The 21,798-nt window shown below is 44.2% G+C and overlaps 4 protein-coding genes and 1 long non-coding RNA gene across 12 annotated transcripts in view; 3 read left to right on the top strand and 2 right to left on the bottom strand.

Annotated features, from left to right (window-relative positions):
- The window catches only part of LOC103990444 (uncharacterized), a 33,212-nt gene extending 30,803 nt beyond the window's left edge, over window positions 1-2,409 (top strand). For all 7 annotated transcript variants that reach the window (XM_065159962.1, XM_065159960.1, XM_065159963.1 and 4 more), the window contains 3 exons: window positions 280-398; window positions 480-557; window positions 1,487-2,409. In XM_065159962.1, coding sequence (XP_065016034.1) covers window positions 280-398; window positions 480-557; window positions 1,487-1,726 — 437 coding nt within the window. In that variant the 3' untranslated portion in view covers window positions 1,727-2,409. The remainder of the gene's footprint in view (window positions 1-279; window positions 399-479; window positions 558-1,486) is intronic.
- Window positions 2,410-6,391: 3,982 nt separating this feature from the next.
- On the top strand, window positions 6,392-8,588 carry LOC103990445 (salt tolerance receptor-like cytoplasmic kinase 1). The gene is made up of 2 exons (XM_009409580.3): window positions 6,392-7,440; window positions 7,703-8,588. The coding sequence occupies exons 1-2, from the start codon at window positions 6,987-6,989 to the stop codon at window positions 8,401-8,403; spliced, it is 1,155 nt and encodes a 384-aa protein (XP_009407855.2). The 5' UTR covers window positions 6,392-6,986; the 3' UTR covers window positions 8,404-8,588.
- A 1,455-nt stretch (window positions 8,589-10,043) lies between these two features.
- Window positions 10,044-10,762, bottom strand: LOC135642616 (uncharacterized). Its single transcript, XR_010498012.1, has 2 exons — window positions 10,492-10,762; window positions 10,044-10,352 (listed from the first exon to the last, which is right to left on the bottom strand). It is a non-coding gene; the product is annotated as an uncharacterized LOC135642616 (long non-coding RNA).
- A 4,482-nt stretch (window positions 10,763-15,244) lies between these two features.
- Window positions 15,245-16,890, bottom strand: LOC135643685 (cytochrome P450 89A2-like). Its single transcript, XM_065160969.1, has one exon. The coding sequence runs from the start codon at window positions 16,830-16,832 to the stop codon at window positions 15,297-15,299; it is 1,536 nt and encodes a 511-aa protein (XP_065017041.1). The 5' UTR covers window positions 16,833-16,890; the 3' UTR covers window positions 15,245-15,296.
- Window positions 16,891-17,022: 132 nt separating this feature from the next.
- Window positions 17,023-21,727, top strand: LOC135643684 (uncharacterized). 2 transcript variants are annotated; one of them, XM_065160968.1, is made up of 7 exons: window positions 17,023-17,853; window positions 17,946-18,287; window positions 18,370-18,917; window positions 20,376-20,565; window positions 20,665-20,729; window positions 20,828-21,038; window positions 21,269-21,727. In XM_065160968.1, the coding sequence occupies exons 2-7, from the start codon at window positions 18,153-18,155 to the stop codon at window positions 21,521-21,523; spliced, it is 1,404 nt and encodes a 467-aa protein (XP_065017040.1). In that variant the 5' UTR covers window positions 17,023-17,853; window positions 17,946-18,152; the 3' UTR covers window positions 21,524-21,727. The 2 variants fall into 2 exon arrangements, with proteins under 2 accessions (XP_065017040.1, XP_065017038.1); XM_065160966.1 differs by having other exon boundaries at window positions 17,023-18,287.
- Window positions 21,728-21,798: the final 71 nt, after the last annotated feature.

Genomic DNA, 21,798 nt, shown 5'->3' with positions numbered 1-21,798 from the left:
TATTGCCAATGTAAGGTTTGGGTAGAGTGACTGTACTAAAGATATTCCTACTAGCAGGGATGTCATTTCATGATTCAAACCCTTGACTCAGATCATGAAGGAGTAACTTTGTTTTGGTGCCATGGATATCCCTCGTGAAGGGATGCTATAATTTTAATCATCTTTAAAAGCCTTCCCATTCAGCTTTCCTTTATTGAGTAGCTCTTGAGCTATTTTAATAAGAAACTCTACCACAAGAATTTTACTATACTAGTGCACGTTGATTGTTTTACCATGCAGACTATGGGAGCTCATTTTCTGATGTTGTTCAAAGTCTAGAACATGTACGTGAATCATTAGTTTCAGATCAATCTTCAACACCATCTAGTTTCAAATACAAAGACAATCTTGCAAAGCAGGTTAGTTTAATAATATCCAAATGAAGACCAAAGCATCCCTTCACAAGCAGACATTATGGCTTAACAACCTTCTTTGTCCAGATGACTTTGACAATGTTGCATGTGCTTGGCTTTGTTTCACCCAATGATGACCAAGCTCTGAAAGATTTCCTTGTTAAGGTCAGTACAATTTGTTCTTAGTATTGTTGTTGATCTTCTCTTCATATATATTGGATGTTTATTTGAAAATGCACCTTAAATCTGTTAGAAGAAGGTTTGCTGTTAGTGTTTTTCTTAGATGGCATAAATTTCTAACTCTGTTCAAAGAGTGTAAGAGTAACTATTTTATCTTGTCATACATGCTACATATGACAGCTGTTCATTTTAATTTCCCTTTGGTAATGAATGTCTTAGACAACAGAAGAAAAATCATTTCCAAATGACCTACAGAAAGAATAGAAGATTTAATCATATGAACCTTCTTAATCTGAAAATTGAGTATCACTTCGTTCCTGCTACTGTCAGACATGAATTCCTTTGATTCACTTTTAGGTTTTAGTTTCTAAGAAAAAACACCTATGCTATCTTAAAAGCTTTATATATATATATATATATATATATATATATATATATATATATATATATATATATATACACATGCACACACACACAAATATATATATATATATGGTGCAATGAAGAAAATGCTGAAGCCCTTAAGATAGTAGCAAGAAAATGTTTACTCTCTATATAGCTTGATCCAAGTAGTGTCAACTTGATATGCAATTCAACAATATTTCAAAGTGAGTACTTGACCATTTATAAAATGTGCAGTAGTGCCTCATTGTGGCTGGATATAGATAGTCCACATACTATCGATAGCCATGTATCGTGAGAAATCAAAGTTAGCAAACTGATGGAAAGATCTTTACCAGGAATCAGGTGTCCGGAACTGTGAAACCGATTGCCTTGTTTTCTACCTGTTCGGATATATCTTACTTGTTGCTATATCTATTTGTAGTTTATGCTTTTATCGCATTTCGAAAATTAGATTGCCTCGTTTTCTTTGCGATTGTTATATTAATATCATATTATTGTGAATGATGCAGAAAGCACATGTTCTGGAAGAGTGGTTCAAATTGCTAACTTCAACTTTAGCAGAGGCTAGTGATCAGCCTTCAGCAACGGAGTGCATGTCTAATCAGAATCAGGAAGATGTTTTGACTTTATTTGTACCTGAAAAAACAATGTTATCAAGGGCATTGAAGTCTGTGCTTGGTGTCTACGAATGCGGCAATCATCAAAACATTGCTCAGAGATTCAAGAAATTAGCAAGCATCTTATTATAATCTTAGTCATTCACTTAATACGTGTAATTGATATTATTGTATGCACCATGAAGTTGGTTTGTTTCACCGGAGCAGTACGTCTAAAGAGTAAAAAAGATAAGTTGAGACTACCATATCCCAGCAATGAGCTCTTTTACTAGGTTGGGTCATATGCAGCATTTCTATTGCGCAGGCCCTGCTGTCGCTTGTGCGTTTGAAATCGGAGGACAAGGCCAATCAAGATCCGTCCCATCGTGCTGCATTCAAGGCCTTCGGAATACTTTATTCGTAGACCCTCGCAGAACAGTGATGAAAATCCTTTTGATGAAGAAGATTCTGTCTCATTCTTATTGGCTGACCAACTTCAACTTTTCAGCTTGTTTACAAAAGTGATCGATGTTCTTGGTGTGTCCTTTTTATAACTTAGATGCGAGGACGTGCGAAGATTACAGATACCTGTGGACGTCTGGATCCCTTCGAGTGGAATGGAATTTGTATCCGCGCCTATCTTCGACATAATACTGTGTATATTTATGCATTTTGATTTTATTCATGTTTTGTATATTTATGGAGAGCTTGTGGTAGACTTGATAGTTTCATTTTGATTAGTTTTTGTGATTGTTTTAGGTTTATAAATGCAAGTTGTATGCAGTTATCGCAGAGACAAAAACTGTTAAAAACCTAAGAGCTATTTGAGTGGTGTATGCTTGGATGGGCTTTTGGGATAGTGTCTAGTGTTGGTTTGTTGTCTTATTTTGTAGCAATGTCATGTGTGCATTTGTAAAGACTTTTGATCGTAGCAGATCATCTTGGACCTTTTATCTTATAATCTTTCACAGCTTTCAAAATTTATGTCTTTAATTTACGTTGTCTATTAAATATTTATTTAATTGATTGCTTGTGAATTATTAGTAACATTCTCTTTAGCTCGTCTTTTTATTTTTAAGATCCTTATGGGATCTGTAAGAAGCGTTAGAAAGATTGGTCCTTTGCGGATGGCCACATAAAGATATCACATAATTTAGGTAAAATCAATTAAGCCTGTGATAGATAGTCTCAGAGCGGGATAAATATACTTATAAACACTTAATATATAAACACGAGGGACCTCGTGGAACTGCGTTAAGGGCAGTCAGCACGTGCGGTCATTTGAGGGTAATGGACATAGAGGCGTAGGAAAATGAGTTAAAGGAGTGAGCATATGAGATTGACATTCAAAGTAATGGTCAACCCTTTGCACGAGAGATATCACGAGGATAAACTAGTTGGGAAGAACGTTTAACACAAAGGTTGGGATGTAGGATGAATGTTGAGCTACGACTCGATGTTGGCAACTAAATTTGATGATGCTCAAGGCAAGCAAGGTGTTTAGTAAAGGATTGGAACATGCAAGATGGAGTGGGTTGAATAGCATCCGAAAGAGTTATACAAAGCTCACAGAGGTGAGAGAAATTATTAACTCGATGAATTTGATACTCATGAAAGAGCTTTTATGCAGATGATGGATTGTTTGTGGCTATCCCAACACACTCAAAATTTGACATCATAGAGCATTGAAACTTTATATTCGATATGGGAAAGATATATCCGTAGGAGGCTGAAGTATATAACAAATTTAGCATGTTGCTACGCTTTAAGGGGTGCAACGAGAGTTGTATTTACAAAGAGTTGTAATTTAGCAAGTGTGTTCGTGAGAGTAGAACAATACACAATTCGTTCGGTAACGTTAAGTAGTCTAAGGAAATGGTGGTCTTCAAAACTTACCAAAGGATGCACGAGATAATGTGTTGATAAACACATTACGAGATTAAGTGGGGGAGTGACCCAACGTAGCACTAAACGAAGATATACTTAAAGTCGATGTGGAGATCAAACTCAATGAAAGGTTGACCCATGGAATGGTGGGTATAAAAGTCATCATAAACTCAATGCAAACCGAGGAGCGAAGTAACTTGGGTAAAACTTGGTAAAGTGCTCAAGCCACATAAAAAAAGTTGACATTAAAGACAGAATATGGAAAGAAGGCTTTAAGTTTTCCTTAGATAGAGGTCAAAGACATAAACTTTTACAAAGACAAGAGCATGATCATATTGTTTCATGAGTCCCTCATTTTGATGGAGTGGGCTCAACTTGCATGGTGCCAAAGTTAAAACGAGCTTTGAGACATATGCCCGTTACATCGATGAAGCATTTGAGACTCCGGGCCCTCACATGCCTCGTACCATAATTAGTGCTAACATGAACTATTCTTGAGACCAATGTTCGTCATACTGTACCGTACCGGCGTTTCGACCCGAGCTCGGTATGGTACGGTACCGATGTACCGAGCGGTACATTAGGGCGTACCGAGCGGTACACCCTGGTGTACCGAACAATTTTATATTTTTTCATACTGTAGCAATGCAACGGTACCGGACGGTTCGTGTACCGGTAACCTGTCGGACCGGTACGTACCGCCCGGTATGGGCGATACACTTCGGTATGGCAGACTTGCTTAAGACCTCAAGACATCCGTGGATCTTGTGATCTTACTTACAAGAGATGGTGTGATCACAACATGCCAATGACATTATAGATCAGATGTGTATTATCAGTAGCACATAACAACATCCCAATGACATTAGAGATTGGTGTGTGTTATGTATTTCAGGAAGGAAGACACTAAATGTGATCTCATGCGATTTTCTAAAAACATTAGAGATAGGTGTGCATTATCAGTAGCACATAACAACATCCCAATGACATGCTAGTTGCTAAACAAAGAACAACATAATTGGTGCTAGCAATAGCAAAAATACACTGATATAAATTTTTCCCAGAAAACATATGAATTTATACAATGCTACAAAAATGACATTAAATGATAAATGTAGCATAACTACAACCAAACCATACTCACAAGGCCAGCATTATCAAGACACTCTGCTGCAGTATGATATTCCTTCATTTTATCTTCCTTGGCCTGTTAAAACCAAAAAAAAAAGCAACTTGAAAGACAAAAATGTAGAACCAGGAAGCTTCTACAGCAAATAAATGCACATAGATATGAAATGATGGGTAAAATTGGCAGTCAGTCAGAAGGTTATGATACAAAGATATAACAACCTAATCACAAATAAAGATTAATAAGCAAAATTATAATATGATAATTACCCTTAATGACAAAATAGGCAACCATTCAGCTATTTACCCTTAATGGCTAGTTTAAATACTGAATCTAAGTTTATATGTGCAAATTATAGGCCGACTTCACATGAAAATATATGGACGAAAAAAGTATACATCCCCATATTCATAAAGGATAACCGTACACATGATAAAAAAATAATCCATAATGACATGTAATATCAGATGCATTGGCGTAATTCTATCATAATAGCTTCGTCATATCTAGATCAACTGCCAAAGGAGTGAGTCATGAAAGATGTGAAGACAAACAGTTAATAGAAGAGATAACAGAAACAACTAACAAAGGGTTTTTGGCTTAGTAATGTGAGAGTACAGCAGACCCCTTCATGTTGGATCCAAATCGACTCATGGCTTGCAGATGGATTGGGTCCGATGCATGAGAAGTCTGATCGGATTAAGATTCAGCCAACTGGCTAACTTACGATACATGGCAAATCCAATTCAATCAGACCTGGGTTTCTTTGGTGCCTGTATCGAAAGCTTAATTAACACACTACTTCAGTTTAATCAACCTATTTTGCATCGACTTGTACAGCACAAGCTTACCTACCTTCATACATGTAAACCTTGTGGCCCTCAAATCCAGTGATTTGATTACACATGCACCGGGCATAAGCAAAAGATTAGTGACAGGCAATAGGTAAACGACAGTTCGATTATTTGTTTCCAGAACCAAGTGTGTCATGGTGAGTGCCCATAGCAGCCTCCATGGTCCCAATAAAACCATGTTAGAGTCTCTAAGCATGCCTTTGTTTTTCTAGGTTTTGCAGCAAAAAGAATTTGAATCACTAGCATCATGAAGGCTGATCGAACTCTTTTTCTATGTAGCACCTCAACATTTTTGTTTGGCAGTTTTATCTGGATAACAATCTGTCATGTAAAAGAATTCAGTGCTGAATACAGCACAACCTGAAGGCTCACATGACTGATGTTCTCAGTGGCTCTGACTTATCATACTTCATGCAACAATTAGTAAGGATGATCACAGAATAAAAAATGGGTTAAATATCCACAAATTATGTTTCATTAGCAAAATCCAGACTAACTGAACTCCCGAGATATTTTGTTGGCATCTTTGTCTGGATATGAATCTGTCATGTAAAGAGTTGCATACCAGCTAGGATACATAAAATGAAAACTATAACTTCAGCTTGGAAACTGCCCATCGGAAAGAGCAAAGATGTCATCAACTTGGTACTTATTGATTTATGGTTGGGTGAGCAGTACCTATGGAATATACATAGGGTCATATGCTTGGGCCAGAAAGAAAAACAAAGTTGTCATATATGGTTTGTGTTCTCGTAGTTGTGATCCTTTTCATATCTCAAATATCATATTGAATCCACATACCACACGCGTAAAGATGGGGTCCTCAAGTTGGATGATTGTTCTGTTAATTCTAAGCTAATACAAGAAATACATACGCATCAGAGGTTGGAATGTCAACTTCATTAAGACTGCAACTGCTAGCTCAGGACAATCTAAAGGAGACTGCTTCTTCCTGTTCTCTCTGTCCTACTTACTAGTATATTGAGGTGATGTTAGGAAACATGACATCGACTGAACAACTGCTTCTATTTGACCCTCACTCCACAATAAAAAGCCATACAAAGCAGTCATTTCAAATGCCTATGGTTTCAGTTGTCATGTCTTTTATCAACTTGCCGTCCACAATTGAAACTGGACTCCTTCCTAATCCTTGAAGGCTATTTCTTTTTTACTTGGCTTCCATAGGCACGTTGCAGATTATGCACTGAACCCCTCCAGAGAATTGCAGAATTCCTCTCTCTCTCTCTCTTTCTTTCTTTCTGATCAAAACAGTAGGTGGAGAGAGCACCATCCATACATACCCATGCATATGCGCAATCCCCACTGATTCCCTTCCTGCACCGTCTCCTCCTCCCTCCCCCTCTCTCTGTCGTGAGAGCATGTCCATCAATTCTCGGACGCTATACCACCACTATTTCTAAGTCAACTCCTCTTCTGTAATCGTGACCACGTCCAGGACCCTTTGAGCGCCAAGTCTCCCCCTCCCTCCCTGCTACGAACCGACTGTCCCCGCCGCGGCCGGAACAACGAATTAGAGAGAGACATGGGTCTCGCTTTAATTCTCGGCCTTGCGGCGGCCACCGCAGCTCTTATACTTTGCGGCTCCCTCGCCTTCATCGCCTACCTTAAGTTCTTCCGCGCCGGGGTCCTGTCCTCCAGCCCCACCAGCGACGTCGAGCTTGGGGCAGACGAGGGCCAAGCAGCCGACGTCTCCAAACTGGCGATCTCTCCCCAGAAAGAGGCGGACGTTCGTCGGCACAGGTGGCAGGAGGTCGAGGCCCTCCTCGGCGACCGCGCGGCCGCCGCTGTGATCGGAGAGGGAGGCTTCAGCACCGTCTACCTAGCCCGCCTCCCCGACTCCACCCTCGCGGCCCTCAAGGTCTACGCCGGGGGCGGCGGTGAGCTCCCGCGCCGCGCCTTCCGCCAGGAGCTCGACGTCCTCCTCCGGCTCCGCCACCCGCGCATCGTCCGCCTCCTCGCCTTCTCTGACGACCGCGGTAAGCTCAGCTCCTCAAATCAAACGATTCATTGCCACTTTTATTGCCCCCTTCCCCACTCAAGAAATCATTTGTCATATTTTTTTCCGATTGTGTCTCCGGCCAAACTCACATAAGGAGATTATTTGACGTGTGTGCGATTGGTTTATATTAAGCGGAATTAAATTAAAAGATATAATAGATGACTCCTATAAAGTAATATTTCTTTTTTGTTTTGTTTTTGTCTTATGGAGTAAGTAGAGGGTTTTGTAATGGACTGCAGAAGAAGACGACGACGAAGAAGGGGTTCTGATGTTGGAGTACGTACCGAACGGGACGCTCCACGAGAAGCTCCATGGTGGTGGCTCCACCCTGCCATGGGCCGCGCGCACGCGTGTCGCGTACGAGGTCGCCGGTGCCGTCGAGTATCTCCACGACGGAGGAGGCTCCAGCCTCCCGATCGTCCACGGCGACCTGACGACGGCGAACGTGCTCCTCCATGTCGATCTCGGCCCCAAGCTCTGCGACTTCGGGTCGGCCCGGGTCGGATTCTCGGCGGCGGTCCGGCCGGCGGCGCCAGTGGTGGGGTCACCGGGTTACACCGACCCGCACTACCTCCGGACCGGGATCGCCTCCAAGAAAACGGACGTGTACAGCTTCGGGGTCCTCCTCCTGGAACTCCTAACGGGACGCCCAGCCGTCGGATCGGAGGGCGGAATGACGCTGGCGGCGGCGATGGCGCCGCGGCTGCGGGGCGCGGGGAGTGGGGTGGCGGAGGTGGTGGATCCCAGGTTGGGTGGCGAGTACGACGAGGCGGAGGCGGCAGCTATGGCGGCGATCGCCGCATCCTGCGTCGGGGAGCAACCAACCTTGAGGCCGTCGATGACGGAGATACGGAGCATCATGCGGGAGGAGGTGGGATCGTCGGTGACGTCGACCTTCGATGAGGGATCCGATGGGCAAAATAAAGAAACAGAAGAGTAGTCAAGGTTTAGGCCGCAAGGAAATTAACTTTGTAACTGTCGACTGAAACAAGGCACCGGCGCAGGTTGATGAGAACTAAACATTAATAGTAGTAGTAATAAGATGGTTTGGTCCTAATCCTCCTCCATTGGGGGGAATACATGCGCCACATATATAAAGGCAGAATCAACGAGCTCGTTACCTAATGGAACGAAAAAACAGAAGCATGATAAACATACATCGTCATTTCATCTGAAACAGAACGAGATCCAAATTTCCCGCGTCCCATTGTTCTTCATGCTCTTTCTTAACCGACTAACCTTTTTTCTTTTGAGAGCGAAACAAGATTACACGGAAGATGGCGGATCGAAGATTCACAAGGTGTCAAAGAGTGAAACAAGAACTACTAAAGCCCCGCATAGATAGCGGATAATAAAGAATGCAAATTTTTTCCTTAAATCCCACCAGATTATTGCAACTAAAATTATATAAATAAACCACATCCTCCTAAAATAATCATGCTAGATGTACGTGGATAATTGCTTTTGCACATAAACTAGCTAAGTTGGGGCGAACTTCAGTACCATATTCATCTTGGGGAAATAATTTTGATTGGACACTTCTGTCTTCCTTTATGCTAGTTTTTTACGATACTAATGAATAATTTTATTTTTTAAAAAAAAATTATTAATTATAAATCAAGTGTCCCAAACATAATATCCGGTAGGAAAAAGATATCATTAATGTTCAAATCAATCTGATGTGATTCGACTATACGTGCACAGAAAAAATGAAGTGTCACGAAAGTGATGTTGGAGGCCTTGTAGAAGCTAATGTGGGTGCACTCAGGTGCTTAGATGATGATTGAGGTTCAAGAAGACTTCGACGAAGATGAGCATATGAGTCGGGGTTGTCATAGTGGAAGAAAGGCCTAGGTTATTAACTAGATGTTGGTACCATATCAAAGTATGTGCCAAGATAGACGCATCAAAGTTCGAAAATATTGTTTGCTACCCTTTGTGAGTGAATGTACTATGGGTTAGGAGTGGAGCCTTCTCGCTTGAATACTCGTTAAGTGGGTTGATAGGCCGACGTTCCTACAACATGATTCTTCTTCTAATGTTAAAATATTAGGGATATATGCTATTTTCAAGTTAGTTCGATGTGGTTTGATTGGTATTATTAAGGTAACACCGGAGGTCTCATGGTATTCGGTGGTGATGACTTATACGAAAATTCAAAGTCAAGAATGGATTTCTTGACCCGATCCATCCGACATCAAAATTAACTTAGATGTGAGCTGAAGTGAGATGAAAATGATAAAAAGATAGACTCATCTCAATTCTTGGGTAAGAGATAAGCCTTTATACCGGGTAAAAAGAGAAAAAAAATATTCTAAAAAATATTTGCTTAGCTAATAGAAAGCCTCTAAACATTTCTCTCGAACTCTTTATCCATTTAGACAATAGAAAGAAAATGTTTGTTTTGGACTTTATGTCCACACAGACAAATCAAGGGGCAGGTCTTGTCTTTCCCGTGCCAGCTTGGTCATCATACGGATACCACAGAGATCATGTATCGAATGATAATTGATCGTATATCATGAACTAATGTAAAAACAATTAAGACAAAGCGAAGATAAAAGAAAAACTATGACAATAAAAAAGCAAGATTAATCATAGTTAAGCATTTCATATATCTTCTCTTCAGGATTGGGTTTGTAAGCACTCGCCGTCAACTGGAATCCAACCCTGCATCATCAAGAACAGATGGTCCAAGAGAGGACCTCCACCGAGGTATGGCTGACATCAAACACAACCCCATACCACAATCATTCTGCCATACAAAGATCTTAAAATCAACAACAAATCAGAACCCCAGTGATCTTCCCCGTCAGAACAAGAACAATAACTGGTCTAGAAATGGAGTAAGGCAAGATCACAACAGCAGACCAAAGCAAGCGCGGGCATCTGCGTCTCCCGTTTCCAAGAAAAAAGAAAGAAAGAAGAAATCGAGCAAAAAGAAATCAAGATCGCGGAAGAACCGAAGTAACACTACTATCGAGGGGAAAAGGAATGGGAAAGAGAACAAGAAAAAGATTCTTGCTACCTTGAGATGCCGCGAAGGAAGCCCACCAAAGACGGAGAATGGAGCGGGGATCCAGATACAACCAACCCGACTACCCTAGAAACTTTATGCCGTGGCCGATCAGAACGGCTTGGTCTGATTCGTAGTGCGCATGGTTTCTTTTTCTCTCCCGCGGGTTTGCTGTTTCGTCACTAAGTTCCTATACATAGGCCGGGAGATGATTTCTGGGCTCGATCTCTCCAAAGCTCAAAGTCAGTTTTGAGAAGAGTTATAGGGAGTTGAGGTGTTTAAAGTCCGACTCATGATCTATTAACGACTTAATGTCTTTTGCTCACTAGGTCGGCTGTTGTGCTGGGATTAGTGCTTCAATTGTCGATTGACCGGGAGCTTCTATTCGGGAACTGAACTGGTTGAGCGACATAACTCAAGGACTGGGTTGGCTGAGCAACACTACTCGGGTGCAGGATTGGCTGAGCAACACTACTTAGGTGCAGGACTGGCCAAGCAATACTACTCGAGCATTGGGCACTTGACTGATCGAGACATGACTCGAATATTAGACTAGTCACGAGGCGTGACTCGTGCATCAAACTGACCCGGAGGCATGGTTCGGGCATTAGACTGGCTAAGACATGACTCGGATATTGGATTGGTCGTGAGGCATGGCTCGAGCATCAAACTAGCCATGAGGCATGGTTCAGGCATTGGACTCACTGAGATGCAACTCAGACATTAGACTGGCCGCGAGACGTGGCTCGGGCATAGGATTGGCCGAGATGTGACACTGATATTGTTTGGCCGAGGTGCACAACTCAAGCATTGTTTAGTCGAGGTGCACGATTCGGATATTATTTGGCCAAGGTGCACCACTCGGGCACTGTTTGGCCAAGGTGCACAACTACAATATTGTTTGGATAAGGTGCACAACTCGGACATTGTTTGGCTGAGGTGCACGACTCGGACATTGTTTGGCCGAGGTGCATGATTCGGACATTATTTGAATGAGGTGCGCTACTCGGACATTATTTGACCGAGGTGCATAACTTGAACACTATTTAGTCGAGATTCATAACTTGGGCATTGTTTAGCCGAAGTGCATGACTCAAGCACTATTTGGCAAAGGAGCAGGGCTCGGACACTGTTTCGTCGAGGTTCATGACTCGTGCACTGTTTGGCCGAGATGCACAACTCAAACACTGTTTGGCCGAGGTGTATGGCTCTAGCACTATTGGCTGAAGTGCACCAGTCGAGCATTATTTGGCTGAGGTGCACAACTCGGACATTGTTTGGTCAAGATACACCACTTGGACACTGTTTGGCCGAAGTGCACAACTTTGGCACTGTTTGGCTAAGGTGCACCATTTGGGCACTATTCGCCGAGGTGCACCTCCGGGGCACTATTTGGCCGAGGTGCACGACTCGGGCACTATTTGGTCAAGGTGCACAACTCATGCACTATTTGGCCGAGGTGCACCATTTGGGCACTGTTTGGTCGAGGTGCACCATTCAGGTAATGTTTAGCCGAGGTGCATGATTTGGGCACTATTTGGCCGAAGTGCATCATTCAAGTATTGTTTGGTCGACGTGCACGACTTAAACAATGTTTGGCCAAGGTGCATGACTTGGGCACTGTTTGGTCGAGATACACAATTCGAACACTATTTAGTCGATGTGCATAACTCGGGCACTATTTCACTGAGGTGCACCATTGGGGCATTGTTTGGCTGATGTGCATGACTCGAGCATTGTTTGGCTGAGGTGGATGACTCGGACACTGTTAGGGGCTTATTGGATATCCATCTATATGATCTTATTGGATATCCAATAATTCATGGGCTTATTGGATATCCAATAAGTTAGGGGCTCTGGCGGATATCTCATATTCAAACCTCTACTCATCGCAATGCCTACCATATGTGTGTGACCCTATAGGCCCAATATCGAGCTGGCCATGAGTCATACCTGTCAGAACTCCTTCTGGCTCAGTGAATTATTATCTCTATAATAATTCACTCGACTCATCGACTACGGTCGTACTAGGCCACTATACCGCAGTCCCCAGACGATATAGGGGAATCCAATCCATTGGACCTGTCTGTCCTCAGTTACCATGTACTTATAGTCCCTCATCCATCTAATATCCCAGAGACCGTATACCGGGTATGGTGCTGTTAGACCCATACGGTTTCTACTCAAGTCTCGTTCTAATCGGATTCTCTCATAGAACTCTTTTTCTCTCAATCCAAATGACCCTGACCAGGGATTTGTCTAAGCAAAAACACATACGATATTCCTCTTATGACACCGAGAGTGGATGATCCTCTATTGATACTCAATAGTCCTCGTAAGGTTGACTGTCACTCCCAATAACTGGTTGTACTAGATCTGGGACATCCAAACCTATAAGTCCGGTATCAAAGAATGAAGTATTCATACAGGACATCATTGGTGTCTCAGTCTAAGGACCAGATATACCACTGGGACTATAAAATCACTGTCTAACAATAAGGTATCATCAATCATCTAGCATTCCGTAAGCTGATCAATCAGTGAACTCATTCTCCAATGAGCACCTATACTGTATCCCTAATGTCCCCACATGAACAACTATGAGACCAGTTGCATCCATCATATAGACAGGTATACAACACACCAGTTTGTCCAGTCATCTCAATGTCCCTCTCGAGTAATCTATGACCGAGATTATTTAGGATCTATGTTTAAAGGTGAATCGGTCTCATTATCGTGATCTCATCACAATCTGATTCCCATTGCACAGATTTAAGGACATCAGAATATATGCATGTATATATGCAATAGTCAATATAAAGTGATAAATGTCAAAATATAATAAGTAAAAAGATTCTGTGTCAAGTCACACGTGTCATCACTCACGTGATTGGCTTGCTAGGCACCTATGACTAGCACTCGCCACTAGTGCCTCAATAATAATATACTGGTTGGCCCGCTAGAGCATCTCGGGAATAATCGTTGGTGGCCTCTCGACCAGCGACCAAAAAGACCTTGAATAATTCAATCAATTTTATCTTCATAATAATTTACTCGACTCATCAATTGCGGACGTACTAGGTCACTACGTCGTAGTCCCCAAACGATACAGGGCAATCCAATCCTTTGGACATATATGTCCTCAGTTACCATATATCTATAGTCGCTCATCTATCTAATATCCAAAGACCATGTATCGGGCATGATACTGTCAGGCTCATATAGTTTCTACTCGAGTCTCGCTCTAATCAGATTCTCTCAGAGAACTCTTTCTCTCTCAATCTGAATGACCTTGGCTAGGGATTTGTTTGAGCAAGAACACATGTGATATTCTTCTCATAAGGACAAGAGCGGATGATCCTCTATTGATACTCAATAGCCCTCATAAGGTTGGCTACCACTCCCGATGACTAGCTGTGCTAGATCTGGAACCTCCATACTTACAAGTCCGGTGTCAAAGAGTGGAGTGCTCATGTAGGACATTCTTGATATCTGAAGTCTAAAGATCAGATACACCACTAGGACTACGGAATCGCTATTTGACAATAAAGCATCTACAACCATCTAGCATTCTGCGAGCGGGTCAATCAGTGAACTCATTCTCCAATTAGCACATACACTATATCCCTAGTGTCCCCACACGAGCAGCTATGAGACCAACCATCTCTATCATATGTACGGGTATACAATAAACTAGTATATCTGGTTATCTCGATATCTCTGTCAAGTAACCTATGATCGAAATTATTTAGGGTCTATTTTTAAAGGTGAATCGATTATCATGATCTTATCACGATTTGATTTCCATTGCATAGATTCATGGACATCACAATATATTCATGCAACAGGCAATATGAAGTGATAAAATACCAATATATAATAAGTAAAAAAGAGTGCATAGCATGTCACACATGATATCCCTCACGTGATTGGCTTGTAGAGCACATATGACTAGCAGCTCCCCGATTGAGGGGTGGGTATTTGGAGCTAGAGGTGGTTGGTCGACCGGGATGGCATTGTGAGGTATAGGGATGAGCGTAGGTTGGATCACGGGCGATGACCGTGGGGAGAGACCTGTTTGCTGAACTAACTAGGGTAAGAGGGGTGCGATGGTCTGCATCATCCCAACTAATGCTTGCACCCGATGGGCGAGGTTGAGGAACGTCTCGACGGAGACAACTAGCTACCCTACGCCAGCCCCAGGAGGCAAGAGCCCATGGTCGTTGAACAAATGTCAATAGCACCCCCGAAGTCTGAGCCGAGGCACTTCCATCCATATGTGGGAGAGTGGAGAGTTGCCCTTCGAGGTTGAAGGTGGAGATGGTGGCAAGTGCCTTCTCGCTAGGGCATTCGCTGGGGTTATTTAGTGGTGGACGTTTTTGCGACATCGGACCCTCCTTCTAGCACAAAAAATATTGAGCAATTTTATGCCGCGGTCGATGGATCAACACGGCTTGATTCGATCCCGAATGCACGGAGTCGCCCACGTGCATGCTAAACTAGGGTGATCAGCATCAGCATCAGGTCGAGTCTAGGCTTCAGCTCCATTCAGGCTTCCGATATCTGCAATCATTCGATGGGCCCTACCATTGTGCCAATTTACTTCATTACCATTAATTTATCTAGAATATTTTGAATTAATAATTATAATATAATAAATTTATAGGTCAACGCCCCGATCATAATAAATGATATCGAAAGCCACAAAGTTGGCAGTTCGATGACTATTCGGTAATTTGTGTGGTTCATGAGATGAGATCGACGGTGAATGAAGCATGCATTTCTATACCCTTTTCTATTATTCGAAGTCTATCATCTCAAATCTTCCTTCTTCTAGGGATGATACGAGCTCTCAGAGGATTCTTCATGACGACGGTGAACTCCAGCTTCTCGGTCATGTCAACCTCCTCGCCCTCCACTCGCTTCCACTCGAACTCCCTCACCAGGTTGGCCACAAAGTACTCGAGGTGGAGCATGGCCAGCCCCAGCCCCGGGCATATGCGCCTCCCCACCCCGAAAGGCATCATCTTGATCTCCCTGCTCCCCGTGATGTCCACCGCCGCTCCCCCGCCGCCGCTCAGGAACCTCTCCGGCTTGAACTCCATCGGCTCCTCCCACACCTTCCCGTCCCAATTCATCTCCGCCACGCAGAAGTTGACCGCCGTTCCCTTGGGCATCAGGTACCCGCACAGGTCCACGTCTTCCGTCACCGCGTGGCTCAGGACGAAGTGGCCCGGCGGGTGCCGCCGCAGCCCTTCCAGTATCACCGCCTTCAGGTATGGCATACTCTGCAGGTTCTCCTCCTTGATCTCCTCCTCGTCCCTCCCGTCGGTTACCCCGTCGATCTCGTCCCGCAGCTTCTCTTGTATGTCTTGGTGCTTCACCAGGTTCGCCATGATCCACTGCAACGCGGTCGACGTCGTGTCCGTGCCCGCGTTCAGGAACTCCGAGCAGAGGGCCGTCATCTCGTCGTCCGAGAGCTTCCTGCCCCCTTCCTCCGGGAGCTCGATCTCGAGTAGGGAATCCACGTAGGAGTACACGAACCTTTCTTTTTCGTTTGGCGGCTGCTGCTGCTTGGACTCCTTTCGGGCTTCGATCAGGGGAAGATATAGCTGTTCCTGTCTTTCCCTCATCTCCAAGACCGTCTTCAATCGATTGCGGAAGATGTGCCTGGAGATGCTTGGAACAAAGGCCAGCACGCTGAGTTTTCTGCTGTAGAGGAGGAGGCTCCGCTGCGCCTCCTCGACATTCTTGATGGCCTTCTCGTCTAATTTCTCGCCGAAGCACATTAGGACGAGCAAGCAGAACATAGCGAACTGGAAGCTCTCCATGGCGACGACCACGCCGTGGTGGGCATCGGCCTGGGATCGGAGGTGTTGGAAGAGAACACCGAGGACCCACGAGCGGCCGCCAGCGTAGAGCTTGATGCGGGAGTGATGGAGGATCTCCGAGGAGAGGTTGCGGCGGAGGAGGCGCCAGATGGGGCCATAGGCGGCGGTGGAGATGTTGTGCTGGCTCGCGCTGAGGAAGCGGACGGCCGGCAGCGGGGCGGGTCGGTCGGAGAAAGCAGCGCCGTGCTCGACGAGCGCCTTGTGGGCGATGGTGCGGTCCAAGATGAAGATGGTGGCGCGGGAGCCGATGTGAAGCGTGACGACGGGGCCGTACCGAGCGTGGAGCTCCCGCAGGATGTCCTCGATCTCTCGGAGGGACCGGCGGAGCCACAGGAGGTTGCCGAGGATCGGCACGGACGGCGGGCCGGGAGGGAGCCTCCTAATCTTGACTTCACGATCGAGGAGGAGGAGGAGCAGCGTGGCCAAGGTGACGGAGAGGAAGATGAGTAGCCACAATTCCATGGTCGGACGGATCGGTGATTGTCTTGATCTCTCTGTACATATAGTACATATATCGCAATGGAAACTTGGACATGAAGTCTCATATCTATAGCCAAACTAGTGGTGACGCACAGGCTTACATCCGCTTGCCTTTTGATCGAGTAAGGCACCACCACTTGGCATAACAGTGGCCATGGTGTTGACTGTCAATGTGGCTTCATCAGGTCATCGCGATGGCAAAGTCATCAAGGAATTAATTAGAGCACCGCATGGTGTTTCTAGTTCTGGTTCTGATGGGGGAGGTTCAGTCCTCCTAGGTAATCTAGTCCAAATTTCGTTTTTTATTATACATAGGTTTCCATTGATGACATTGAATCGATCTAGTTTTAAGGTTTTTTCATCAGATAGAATAACTATATTATGTGCACGCATTAGTCTGGTGATTAAACTGTTAGGATTGGAGAAGCACTAAGGGGGGGGTGAAGACTTAGTAAAAATAGCTCGAGTAAAGAAAGGAGATGAAAACTGAAAGTTTGCTGCTAAATAAATAAATGTTTCAGATGTTAGGATCAAGAGCACTAAGGGGGGTGGGGGGATGAATTAGTGCAGCAGATAAAAACGTCAAATTCGTCAAATCTCTAGTACGATAAAAATCGTTTCCGACATAAAATCGATTTCGAAAACTTAACTTGAAAGCAGACCCGTTTGACTGGTGGCATGTCCAGGATGGATCGAGGGCTAAGCAGCTGCTGGTTGATTCCTGATGGCGGAGGGCTAAGCAATGGCCACGACCCGAGAGTCGTTCGACGAAATTACCGACCGAACCCCCAAAGCAGTCGTCATTCCCTCTTCTCGAAATAGACGATGTTGTCACAATATAAACCTGGAGGATCATAGGAGCCCGAATGATTAGAGTTGAGAGATGCCTGCACCACCACCACCACTTCCTCGTCGAACCCAACAGAATAGAGATAGATAGAGTAGATGATCCGGGTCGCACGAGGACGCGGGGGAGAAGAGGCAAAGGAAGGAAGAATGGAAGGTGAGCCACGTCTGATCGGTTCCCCCATTCGTCTGTTCTTTGCCCCAACACATTAACAGGAGCTCCGTTCCATGCAATGCAAATGCAAACAGAGAACGGAAGGCGAGGCACGTTTGCCTCTCCGTTCGTCGCTGCTTCCATACCTTCTCTGGCGCTTCCCGTGTGCATGCAGCCAACCGATTGCAGCCACGTGGAAGGCAAAGCAAGGAGCGAGGAGGACGAGGCCCCTCTTTCGCCTCTCTCACACCCTCCCACACGCACAGGGAGAAAGCAAGAGAGAGAGAGAGAGAGAGAGAGCCATGGCCACACCATTGCCGCGTAGCCCTTCCACTTCTCGCAGAAGCACCGGCCGCCTCCGCTTCTCCTTTCACCCCTGCTCCTCCCGCTTAGCCCTCCTTGCTCTCTCCTCCTCCCTCCTCCTCTGCTTCCACATGGTGTTCGGCTTCTTCTTCTCTCTTTTCCTCTCGATAAGAAACCGTATGTCTGATTCGAATAATAACAACATTGCCACTGTAGGCGGCGGAAGGCATCCCGTCTCGGACCAAGACCGTGGCGGGCCACAACCTGGACCCCACGCCATGGCACCTCTTCCCCCGCGTTAAGCAGCAACTGCGCCCCCTCGCAGTCTTCCGCTGCCACTTCCTCTCCTGCCCTCGCAGGCGCATTCCGCCCCCCACCATGCCGAAGCCGCGGCGGCCTTGCCCGTCCTTCTTCCGGTGGATCCACCGCGACCTGCAGCCGTGGCGGCGATCCCGCATCTCGCCTGCGATGGTGGCCGAGGCGGGCAGACACGCCGCGATGCGCGTAGTGATCTTGGAGGGGAAGCGCCTTTTCGTGGACCTTTACTACGCCTGCGTGCAGACCAGGGCCATGTTCACCATCTGGGGCCTGCTGCATCTCCTGCGGAGGTACCCCGGCATGGTCCCCGACAACGGGTCCGAGTACTGCCCCGGCAACGGTGGCGCCGATGGCAGTCATTTGCCGCCACCGCCGCCGCTCTTCCGCTACTGCACCACCAGAGATCATCTTGACATCCCCTTCCCGGACTGGTCTTTCTGGGGCTGGTGAGACACTCGCATTCTCCATTTCCCAATTTCATCTCGTTTATTATGCTGCTAGATTACATGATTCCATTGTGATCTCTGATATCGTCTATCTATCAGCTGTGGTGTATATTAAAATCTTTGAATGAATCTAACAAATTAATTTATAGGTAGATTCACATATGAAAATGTTTTCCTGCTTCCTTTTACTTTTTATTTTCTTCAAATCTGTTGTTCCTTCTAACAAATTAATTGATAGTTAGATTTCTCAGCTTTTCTTTATGGTTTGAACTTTGAACAACAGAGTGAGTTTGGATCTTCAGATTCAATTGCAAAAGGACTTTTGACTGTGAAGTGATATGACTATTGAAGTTAGATTTTGCTGCAGCCTAAATTATCTAAGAACAGAGTTCATTAGGTCATTCATTATACAACTCTAGAAATGATAATTTTAATCTGTATATAAAATAAAGTTGCTTCTTGTTTTACAAAAATTGTGCAAATAGCCAAATAATCCCTTTGATAACAGATAAATAGTTCAAAACTCACTGAATCGAATGGTTAAAGATATATATCTTTAACAATATGTGGCTATAGATATAAATGGACCTTTCTTACTATCCAATCATAAGTTTTCGACTGAATTGAAATAACATGCGCCAATGAAAGAACATGTCGAAAGAATCACTGGAAGCAGATTTCGATCTTCTTTTCAGTCACTTGATATATCCAAAGGTTCATGTTTGGGTAAGAGACATTTGCAAGCTTCCATGGAAGAAAAAACTGAAGATAATTTTGTTCTTCTTTTGAGAAATCGGATACTGTTGCCGTTGGCCCATGTAGTTCTTAAAGGGCTTATATGAAGTATCCCAAAAGAATAGCCTCGAATCAGAAAGCAAAAGAGAGTTACTTCTGCATGCAACAAGAGATTCTAGCCAAAATCTCTGATTTCAGTTAAGCTTCTCTTTCCATCGATTCAGGTTCTAGGAAGATGAGATAAGTCTGCAAGTCATTGTATCACCCTTGATCTTTCAATCCTCTTCCTCTATTAGAGAAATTGGAAATCTACACTTTTGTTTATATTCGTCCCCTTAAAAGGCTTCCAAGGCCAAAATGTGTATTTCTACATGAAAAGAAGAATGAGGGGAAGCTTTTCTTGGTTCAGAATTTATTTTGTAAAGGATGTAAGTTTTTTCCCCATGTTTACATAATCTGAGTATCCTTTTATATCGTCTTTTATGCAATATTCTCCTCCAGAAATGTAATGAAAAGTAGTCCACCAACTTTCACTGTGTCATTCTCGGAAATCACCATCTTATTCTCACCACTTCATCCATGCTTTAGCCATCTGGAATTGGCTCTCACTGCTTCTTCCGATATGTAAGTGTGTGATTGTCGTCATCCACCTGATGTTTTTTGTGGATCATGGTTAGACATTATTTGATGCTCCTCATGGTTACAAATCCAATGTGTATGCAGGCCTGAAATAAACATTAAACCCTGGGATGAAGAGTTTCAAAACATCAAGCTCAGTTCTCAAACTATGAAGTGGAGGAAAAGGGCAAGAACTGCATACTGGAAAGGCAACCCTGATGTTCAATCACCCATAAGGGAGGCATTGTTGAGTTGCAATGACTCTAAGATGTGGGGAGCACAAATAATGCGCCAAGTATGGGACTTAGACTTGCTGTTAGGAGTTCCAATGTTCATGAAGGATTGCAGCAGTAGTAGCCTTACAGCATGAATGCAATTTTGGCCTGAAATGCAGGACTGGGTAGAAGAATCAAGATCTGGTTTTAAAAAATCTAGCCTCTCAAACCAGTGCAGCCACCGGTGAGCAATTACTGTATTCTTTTAGTATGCGGTCACATTTTAACTCCTAATACAGCAGAATTCAATGGTAATGCTTCTTTCTTGATGTCTTGTTGCAGCTATAAGATATATGCTGTGGGTTATGCATGGTCGGTGAGCTTGAAGTACATCATGGCATGTGGATCCCTGGCATTGATCATCAAACCGCAGTACGAGGACTTCTTCAGTCGTGGTCTTGTTCCGAAAGAAAATTACTGGCCCATCAGTCCCACTGACTTGTGCCAATCTATAAAGTTTGCAGTTGAATGGGGAAATCAGAATCCATCTAAGGTGGTGTTAATATCTTCTCCTCTAGTTTTCAGCACCTTGCTCATTTATTGATGGCTCTACGCACAACATCATCATGCTTCAGGACATGATGGCTTTACACAGAACAAGCCACAGGAATAAGTTGCTGATGGCTTACTACAGTATCATGCTTTAGAACAAGGATTTTGCTGTTCTTTTCTTTTGATTTTCTGCAAATTTTCTGACATGTTGATTGGATCGACCATGAACAGGCAGAAGCCATAGGGAAGAGGGGGCAGGCATTTATGCAGGAGCTGGACATGGATCACGTATACGATTACATGTACCACCTCATTGTGGAGTACTCTAAATTGCAGGATTTCAAGCCAGCTCCTCCGTCGTTGGCTCAAGAGGTCTGCGTGGAGTCCATTCTTTGTCTTGCAGACAAGCAGCAAAGAGAGTTGCTTGAGAGATCATATGCTTCGCCTTCTTCCTCTTTGCCATGCACTCTTTTTCCACCCAGCTAGCAACTGGTGTGTTTGCGAGACTGTAAAATTGTAAATAGAACTTGTAATTGTGTCTTTATTTTTCATCTCACTCTGTTTTGTAGCTTTTGAATCCCTGTTACTCTTCTTTTAGATAGAGACAACAGCAATCAATCTATAGTCCATTGAGAATATCCAGTGGTTGATATAGGCCTTGTCGCAAGTATGAGCGTCTTCGAACGTTATTCAATGTAATGAAATTAGAAAAAAATAGAAATTGCCTTAACAGTGCTGAGAGATGGCTTCAGCAATTTCTT

Source organism: Musa acuminata, chromosome BXJ3-7 (genome assembly GCF_036884655.1).
Source record: "Musa acuminata AAA Group cultivar baxijiao chromosome BXJ3-7, Cavendish_Baxijiao_AAA, whole genome shotgun sequence".
Taxonomy (NCBI): domain Eukaryota; kingdom Viridiplantae; phylum Streptophyta; class Magnoliopsida; order Zingiberales; family Musaceae; genus Musa; species Musa acuminata.
This window is presented reverse-complemented; position numbering and strand designations above follow the sequence as displayed.

Excerpts from the sequence above, each read along its gene's own strand:
- LOC103990445 (XM_009409580.3), top strand. The coding sequence starts at position 6,987 with ATGGGTCTCGCTTTAATTCTCGGCCTTGCGGCGGCCACCGCAGCTCTT. Across the intron at positions 7,441-7,702 it reads CGCCTTCTCTGACGACCGCG|AAGAAGACGACGACGAAGAA; the intron begins GTAAGCTCAGCT and ends AATGGACTGCAG.
- LOC135643685 (XM_065160969.1), bottom strand. The coding sequence starts at position 16,832 with ATGGAATTGTGGCTACTCATCTTCCTCTCCGTCACCTTGGCCACGCTG.
- LOC135643684 (XM_065160966.1), top strand. The coding sequence starts at position 17,925 with ATGCAATGCAAATGCAAACAGAGAACGGAAGGCGAGGCACGTTTGCCT. Across the intron at positions 20,730-20,827 it reads TCAAACCAGTGCAGCCACCG|CTATAAGATATATGCTGTGG; the intron begins GTGAGCAATTAC and ends GTCTTGTTGCAG. Across the intron at positions 21,039-21,268 it reads GAAATCAGAATCCATCTAAG|GCAGAAGCCATAGGGAAGAG; the intron begins GTGGTGTTAATA and ends GACCATGAACAG.